The sequence below is a fragment of the Stenella coeruleoalba genome (genome assembly GCF_951394435.1).
Source record: "Stenella coeruleoalba genome assembly, chromosome: 16".
NCBI classification, from domain to species: domain Eukaryota; kingdom Metazoa; phylum Chordata; class Mammalia; order Artiodactyla; family Delphinidae; genus Stenella; species Stenella coeruleoalba.
The window spans coordinates 10,700,516-10,709,402 of record NC_137162.1 but is presented as its reverse complement, the minus strand read 5'-3'; the positions used below and the strand labels follow the sequence as shown (position 1 = coordinate 10,709,402).

The following is an 8,887-nucleotide window of genomic DNA, read 5'->3' as shown; positions in this document are numbered from 1 at the left end:
CTGGATAAACACACACTGACAGAACTTAAGTGGCCTCAGGAATGAGATTTGCTGGCAGGTCCATTACGTGGACCCTCCCTGGAAGGAGGGAAAGGGTGAGAACGGGTGCTGACCTGGCTTCTCGTCCTTAATACTCAGGACAACTATCACACTGGAGAATCTTACACGCAATATTTTTAACCTCTAAATGTGTCCAAAGTCACAGGGCTAGGAGGCGGCGGAACCAGAGCAGGACTCCTGTCTGTGTGTCTGGCTGTCTGTCTAATTGCAAAGCCCTCACTGTCTCCAGCAACTCCTAACTGCTTCTCCTTGTGTGCAGGATGAAAGAGAAACACATCCCTCACACAGCTTCCTCGGGAGAAATCCATTTCATCATGACTGCTTTTCTCAGAAACATCCTTTAGTCTAATAAACCTCAATTACCATGTCATAAGGTGCAGTGACTGATCCATTATATGTAATAATTATCCATAATATGTAGGGACATAAAAAGAGACTAATAACGAGAGTAACCAGATAATAAATCAGACTGATGATTATCCGTGAGGAAGTAAGGAGTGGGCGGAAGGTGTTTAAGGAAAAACTCAAGGAAAGATAGGCAGATGCCAAGTCTAGGCTGTCAGTCTAGTACCCCTCCCCTTCAGCCAATCCCCCGCGCAGCTGCCGACTGTGCCTCCCACGTTACTGGGTGCCTTTCCTTTAAAATGTACTGACTGCACATGCACTCCTGGTCCCCTTTCATCCCCTTTGACAATGTCACAACCACTCCTAAACCTCACATGAAAGCAGCTCTGTATCCTGGACTGAGTCCTAACCAGGTAGAGGTTCGCCTCTGTCACTGGCCAGAAATATGATCTTGGGTAAGTCCCTTCCCCTTTCTGATGTTGAGTTTCTTTATCTAGAACATGGGGTTGGCGATAGCTACCACTGACGAAACAAGGTTGGTTTGGAATTCAAATGCTTTCATTTAAATAAGACAGGATTGACCAATTTAAAATACCAATGTTATAAGGAAAATACTCTAACAGATGCAGTAAATGTCTTGGCACAAAGTGATGCTAGAGTTAGCGGGAGGCTGAGTGACCAAGGGTCAAGAGAAGGGTCTCAGTAAAGACACAGCCTGAGAAGGGAGGCTCAGGGGACCCAAGCCTGGAAGAGAATGAGGCATTGTCATCCTGAAAGATACACAAGCTGCAGCCCCTCTCCTTTAAAAGCTAACCCCTGAGGCCACCGGCCCTGAGCTTCAGACAGCATTGTAAGCACGCTGTGATTGCAGGGCGGTCTGCAGAGCACTGGTTGGGGCTGGCCCGGCAGCTCAAACAGCCTGTGTCTCTGGCTATGTGTGAGGACAGCCTGGTCTTTCAGAAAGAGCTGAGTTAGCCCATTCAGGCCAACGTCATCATGGTCCATTCAGAACGTTGATTCCCCAAACCCTGTCTGATGTGTTCCCTTAAAACCCTGGTCTTAAAGCTGGTCACTGTGGTTTTGGTATCCTGGTGACTGACACAGCAAATTCAACTCCACTTTTACCCAAATCCTCATTACTTCTTCTCTTTGCAGGATGAACCTTAGGGAGGGAAGATCTTTCTTCAAATTCAAGGTGATAAAGCTTAGAGGGGCCAGTGCTATCAAAAAAAAAAGGCCTAGATTTATATCCCAGGTCTGTCAGTAAATTATAAGGTACTTAGGAACCCAAGTGCTGTGTTAGGCTCTTTTAATGTATTATCTATTGTAATGCTTTTAATCATCCAAGGATAATTACCAACCCCCTCTAAAAAATAGAAGAAAAGGAGGCTAAATCAACTCAAGTAATTTGCCCAAAGTAACAATAAATGCCCTCCTATTACTGGTGCTAACCACCCATGACTCCCTAGGACCAGAAGAAGGAAATCCAGTATGAGAAGCAAAGAAAAGGCTTAGCTCACGTGGAAAGTCCTTAGCTCACTGCCTGACACATGGTTAATTCCCAGCAAATGACACCTGGTATTAGTAATAGAACTGAGTTAAAAGAACCTTTAAAGGATCACATACAGTATGTGGATACCATGGACTTGTGCACATAGAAGCACGTGGTGTTAGAAGACATTTGGACAAGCGTGAAGGTCAGGAACTGTGCAGGACTACCAACAGCGTGGCGGAAGTTGTTCACTATGCGCCATCTTAAGTGAGATAAGACAAAAACACAATTAAAAGCTACGTAAATAGTAAAATATGCAAATAAAACAGAACATTTTTTAATTCCTAAATTTTCTCTTTGACTAACTTCATTATTCCTAGGTGTGTACCCCGTCCTTATACACCATGTTTCAGCATCAGAATTATGTTCCTGTCCCTTTCCACAATCAGGCCACAACCAGGCCAGCACTATCCTTCTTAGTTTTGGAAATAAGACCATGACTTCCGTGCTTGACCTTATGGGGTATATGTGCCCAGCCAAGCGGTTCAACATTCATGTTGCTACCTATAGAATGGGAGAATTTTTAGGTAAATCTGATAAGGGATTTGTGTCTAAAGTAGGTAAGGAAATTCTATAGCTCAATAGTGAAGAGACAAATAACCCAATTGAAAAATGAGCCAAAAATCGGAATAACATTAATCCAAAGAAGATATACAAGTGGCCAATAAACACATGGAAAGATGCTCAACATCATTAGCCATCAGGGAAATGCAAACCAAAACCACAATGAGAACCACTTCACACTCACTAGGATGGCTACAAAAAGATAGAGAATACAAAGTGTTGGGGAGAATGTGGAGAAATGCCATCCTCATACACTGCTGATGGAACTGTAAAACGGTGCAGCAGCCTCTCTGGAAAACAATCTTGTAGTTCCTTAAAAAGTTAAACATTAGAATTACCGTATGAGCCAGCAGTTCCAGTCCTAGGTATATACCCAAGAGAAATGAAAACATACGTTCACATAAAAACCTGCACAGGAATGTTCATAGTAGCATTATTTGTAATAGCTGGAAGATAAAAACAACACAAATGTGCATTAACAGATGAATGGATAAGTAAAAGGTGCTATATCCATACAATGAAATATTATTCAGGAATAAAAATAACAAAGTACTGCTATATACTACAAAATGGAAAAATTAGAAAACATTACACTAAAGGAAGAAGACAGGTACAAAGAACCAAATGTTGTATGATTCCATTTCTATGAAATGTCCAGAATAGGCAAATCTATGGAGATAGTAGCTTGGTGGTTGCCTAGGGATGAGGACGGGGTCATGAGGCCAGGAGGAAATGATGACTGACTGTTAACGGGTATAGGATTTCTTTTCGAAGTGACGAAATAGCCTCAAATTGATTGTGGTGATGGTTGCAAAGTTCCGTGAATATACTAAAACCAACCAAATTGTGTGATTAAGTTGGTGAATTATATGAATTATATCTCAATAAAAGTATGATTTTTAAAAAATCCTATGCTTCCCAGGCAGCCGGCATTCATTGCAACTGGACTGTGGTGTGGATTGTGCCGTGGAGGGCAATGTGGTGTTCTCAGTAGTTAAAAGTATCAGTTCTGGAATCAGATTCACCTGGGTTCCAACACTGCTCTGCCTTTTATTGACTGCATAACTTCAGGCAACTCTGTGAGCCTTAATTTTGTCATCCATAGGATACTTGTCATAATACAGCCTTATGACTGAGTAGATCCCGTGGGATGATGCAGATGGGGTGAAGGGATTGGCATAGTACCTGGCATTTTATGAGTGCTCCATAGTAAGCAGTTGACTTCATCTCCTTCATCCTCAACATCTCCATCCATGGTCAAACCAATTTACCAGCGCTCTCTCTGATATGACCTTGGAAATTTCACTTACAAAGTAAGTGATTTATTCAGTAGTATATTATTTCTGTCTTCATCCCTTTCCTCTGCTTTGTCCCACCCAAGCAGAGTAGTAATCGGAAATATCACCATTATATTCTTATCTCCACCAACTTTAAAAGAGGAAAAATAGTTGTCCTAGTTTACGGAAGCAAATGAGACAGCTGTGGAAGGATGCTCTGAGCCCACTTTACCTGGCTTTGGAGTTGACGTCATTGGACGTGGAGTGAAATGGTAGTTTTTCAGGCATAGAAGAGGAGCTTAGGTTCCTTCCCATGGAAAGAGCAATTGTCCAATGTGTTTATTCTGTCTTCCACACTGGCCAAGACAGACGCTTCAGAGAAAGCCGTAAAAACCCAGGAAACATACTTAATTCACACTCTTGTACCATGGGAGACATATTACTGTTCCAACCCCAGCTGTTCATCCATCCTTGCCCTGAATATTCAACATTCATGTCCTCAAGGCAGCTTACAGATTCAAACTAATTAATTCCTCTTACTACAAGAGGGTTCCCTGCCCCCTTCTCCATCTGTGAGCTTCTGCACCGACTCCTTACTGCCACCTCATGCCTGGTTGACCTTATGCTTAAGGCCATTTAAAACTCTTGCACCATCAGTCATTTATTGAGGACCAGGAAGAGTGTTGGGCATTGGGGAAAAGGAATATTGAGATTTGGCTCCTTTCTGAGACGAGCTCTAAGTCTACTAGAGTGTATTTATTCTGCTATAACACAGTTGCCTAAAAATGTGTTAGTCTCCCTTGCTAGACAAACATACCTACAGATAACCATAATGTAGGGTATAAATATTGAAATAGCACAGAACAGCACAGAAGAGTGGTTTCTCAGAGGTCACTACACATTTCCATTTACATCTCATTGGCCAGAATTTAGCCTTATGACTTGATCTAGTTGTAAGGGAAGCTGGGATATGTATTAATTTAATGGAGTGATAATGTGCCTGGAAACAAATTGTGGTTACGTTCCTAAGGAAGAAGAGGGGAATAAATTCTGGGAGACAATTAGCAATTTCTGTCACAGGAGGCACCAATGATTTTTAATAAGGCAGTGGTATATTTAGATCTGTGGTTATGGGTATCTCTGCTAGCCCCAAAGTATCATCAGTAGGGAAGGATGTGGGGCAGGGAAGGCAGGACAGCAAGGGAAGGGAAGCAGCCAGAGAATAACTAAAAGCCAAAATGTATTCATTAACTTTAACAACTAAGAGGACGTTGTCGGTAATCTTTGAGAAATCTATTTTATAAGAGTGATAAGGTGGACACAACGACCCATGATGACAAAATTACCATTATCTTTGTTCCTTTTGTTGATTAAGGAACTAGCAATGTATTTGCGGAGATACAGAAGGCTGCAAAAATTATAAAGAAATCATTGTGTCGAGTGTTAAAGGATTTAAAAAAAGTGTGGAGTACAGAGGAGGGAGTCATTGCGTCTGACTTGAAGGAGAGCAGCAGAGGAGAAACTGGCAAACGAAAAGCTACCCCAACAAACAGACACAGGCAAAGGGCATTGGCCTCAGGAGAAACGCTATTTTGTTGTTGCTTTTTAAGTATTTCCAAGGCCAGATATGGAGTATTCTCCATATTTGCAAATTTTTTCTGTTCCGGCCATTCTTCTCATTCACTCTCTCCATTCATCCAATTAACTTCACACATGCATTTATTCTATCAACTCCATGAGGGCGGAGACTTTGTCTTCTTCATCACCACATCTTCCATGCCTACAACAGTGCCTGTCATTGGTAGTTGCCCTAAGTGAACTAATCCAAGGTAGCAAGGCTAATTGGGGCTTTTAGCTCCTGCTTTTCACCATTTCCACCAGGGCACATAGGTCTACGCAGTCCCAGTGTGAACAAACCGGACGTAACCGGCGTCAGCACCTCTTTCTTCCGGGAACCACCGGCTCCTACGCAGAGCTGCGGAACCGCTACAGCGGCGGCATCCTGAAGCAGCCGGAACATAGTCGTGGCGGAACCTGAAGGAAGCCGTATCTGGGGGCTGTGGAACCAAACTGCGGCGCCCACGAAGCCACCCGGACTCTGTTTGGAACGGAAGCGTAGCGGCCGCCGCTTCCTGGTTGCGGGTCGGCGCCGAGGGCCGGCCTTAGCCGCAGCGATGTTACCCTACACGGTGAATTTTAAGGTGTCGGCGCGCACCCTCACCGGGGCCCTCAGTGCCCACAACAAGGCGGCGGTGGACTGGTGAGGGCGCGGGGCTCCGAGGCCGCCAGGCTCGGCCAGGAGTTTGTGAGGGGAAGGGGACAAAACAAGAGGTTTCACCCCCCACCTCCCGCTTAGTTCGGCCTCGCAAAGACTGGGTGCCGCCCTCACACTTGGAGTTTTCCCTTTAAATGCTGGATTTTTGTTGTTACGATAAAAGCTGTAAATGCGCCACGTGGGAACTTTACCTGTGTGGATATATTTGCCCTCGTTCTACCATCTGTTTCTCTTTGCTCTTTTCCCCACACCTTCCTCACCCTCCCAGTCCCGTCTCTGAACCTGTCTCCAGTCTCCAGCCTTCTCTCCCCAATGTCAATTCCCCTGACCACGTTCTCGTCCCCATTCTGTCTTCTTTCTCTTTCATCCCTGTTTCTTACCTTTATTCATTCAACAGTGTGCCGGATCCTGTGCCAGGCTCCGGTGCTCTCGCCGGCACTTCATTTCACCTTTATCGGTTTACTGTAAAATGACGCTGCAAATGAACAACTGGACAGATATAACGCAAACTGCGGTAGCTGTGGCTACTGGGAATGTTGGCAAGAGTACCGAAACCTCCTGTTCACTGTTTGTCTTTCTTTATCTGGTGGGAAGGACCGGGGCTAATCACAGATACCGGGGGGCATGATCCCACGCACTTTGCGGATGCTCAGTATTAAAAGTTGAATAAGACAAGGTATATGCCCTCAAAGACAAATAGACGACAGGAGTTGCTTGATACGTCTTCACGGCTCTACGTGCATGTCTCTCAGAACCTTCTTTTTTTATCTGAAAGAAAAACTAAACAAGCGTTTTTAAAGCTAAACTAGACATTTTATTTAAATGGTATAATGTCAAATACTAGCCTTTGGGCTTAAATAATTTTATTAATGGTGGTGCATGTTAGTTAGATTTCTCACTTATTTAGGCTGCCTCTTGGCAAGAGTGAAGTTGCTTTGCTTTGCTTTTTACTTAAACTTTAACACTTTTTGTTAGGGGCTGGCAAGGTTTAATTGCTTATGGATGTCATTCGCTGGTGGTAGTGATTGATTCCAATACTGCTCAAACGCTTCAAGTTTTAGAAAAACATAAAGCTGATGTTGTCAAGGTAAGTCAGATCCCGCTTTGACCCTATAACATGTTGTCTATTCCAAAGTTTTAAATATCGCTAGAATCTCAGTAAGTCATATGTACACATGTTGAATAGGTTTTAAGTATGATACTCTATTTGGGGTAGCCTAGTATTTCCATATATAATGTCACATCAGGATGAGCTAGTATGGCTCAGATGAGCTAGAATGAGCTAAAATGCTAGTTCTTAGGTCATTTCAAAGCTGGTGGAAAACACTAATTCTACCATGTACTGGACCACTCATTCACTCATCAATTTTGAGCACCTAACATGTGCTAAGGATATAGAGATGAAAGCCCTCAAGCAATTCATTGTCTAGCGAGGAAGAATGAAAAGAAAACATACAAATACAGTGTGGTAAGTGAGACCTGCCTAATATGCTGTGGAAAGACAAAGGAGCTACAGGACATCTCGTTTTAGGGACCAGAAGAGGGTCTCAGAAGTCTTTTCATTTTAGGGACTGTAAACAGTAGTTGGCCAAGTGAAAATTGGGAGAGGTGCACTGCAGGAAAAAGGGAGGATATACACAAAGGGAAGTAATATGTGTAAGGATGGCTAAAAGATGGGATACACATGTAGGAGTGATGAAAGAAGGCAGCTGGAGAAATTCACCTGCCCCAAAAGGTTTGTAAGATTATGAAGGAATCTGGATTTTTAAGTAGGAGATTGATATGATCGTATTTGCATTTTCGAAAAACTCATTCTGGCAGCAGTGGAGGATCTGTTGGAAAAAGGGAAGACAAGGCAGTGGGATCATTTAGGAGAATTGCAGTAATTTGGGCAGGAAATTCTTAGGGCCTAAAATAAAGCAGAGGCGTGAAGGAGTTCCATTTAGGAGCTAAGAGGTAAACTTGATAGCCTTTATAGTAAACAGTCTTAAGGGAGAGTCAGAATAGAATGACTCCAGGGTTTCTGTTTCAGTAGTTGAATGGCAGTGTTGCTTTGATGAGGTGAGTGTGTGAGAAGTCGGTGAGTTTAAGTGTTTAACGTGCAAAGTCTGAGACACCTGGGGCAATTGAATTATACTGATCTGAAATTTTAGGGGAGTTGTTACAATTGGAGATAGAGATTTGGGGTCTTTTTCATTGTTAACAGGTTTACTGAGATAGTCATACCATTTAAATTCACCCACTTAAAGCATACAATTCCCTGGCTTTCAGTATATCCACAGGGTTGTGTAGCTGTCACCACAGTCAGTTTCATAACCCCCAAAAGAAACCTTGTACCCATTAGCAGTTGCTACCCATGCCTTTTCCCCGTCCCTTTCATCCCTAGGCAGCCACTAATCTACTTTCTGTCCTGTAGATTTGTCTGTTCTAGACATTTCAAATAAATGAGACGATACAATATGTGCCTAGCTTCTCTCACCTAGAATAATGTTTTCAAGGTTCATCCATGCCGTAGCATATGTCAGTACTCTGTTCCTTTTTATTGCTGAATAATATTCCACTATATGATATACAACATTTATTTATTGATGGACATTTGGGTATTTCCCACTTTTTAGGTATTATGAATAATACTGCTGTGAACATTTGTACACAGTCTGTTTGTGTGAACCTATGTTTTCATTTCTCTTGGGTATATGCCTAGGATTAGAATTGCTGACTCATGGCAACTCTATGTTTAACTTTTTGAGGAACTGCCAGACCATTTTCCAAAGAGGCTGCGCTATTTTACATTCCTATAGCAGCGTACGAGGG

General features: G+C 42.9%; 1 protein-coding gene across 3 annotated transcripts in view; it reads left to right on the top strand.

Annotated features, from left to right (window-relative positions):
• The first annotated feature begins 4,166 nt into the window (after window positions 1–4,166).
• The window catches only part of WDR11 (WD repeat domain 11), a 56,060-nt gene continuing 51,339 nt past the window's right edge, over window positions 4,167–8,887 (top strand). For all 3 annotated transcript variants that reach the window (XR_013824169.1, XM_079899229.1, XM_079899228.1), the window contains exons 1-2: window positions 4,167–6,058; window positions 7,049–7,160. Coding sequence is in view for 2 of the 3 variants with exons in the window: in XM_079899229.1 (XP_079755355.1) it covers window positions 5,973–6,058; window positions 7,049–7,160 (198 nt within the window). In the remaining variant the exon portion in view is untranslated. The remainder of the gene's footprint in view (window positions 6,059–7,048; window positions 7,161–8,887) is intronic.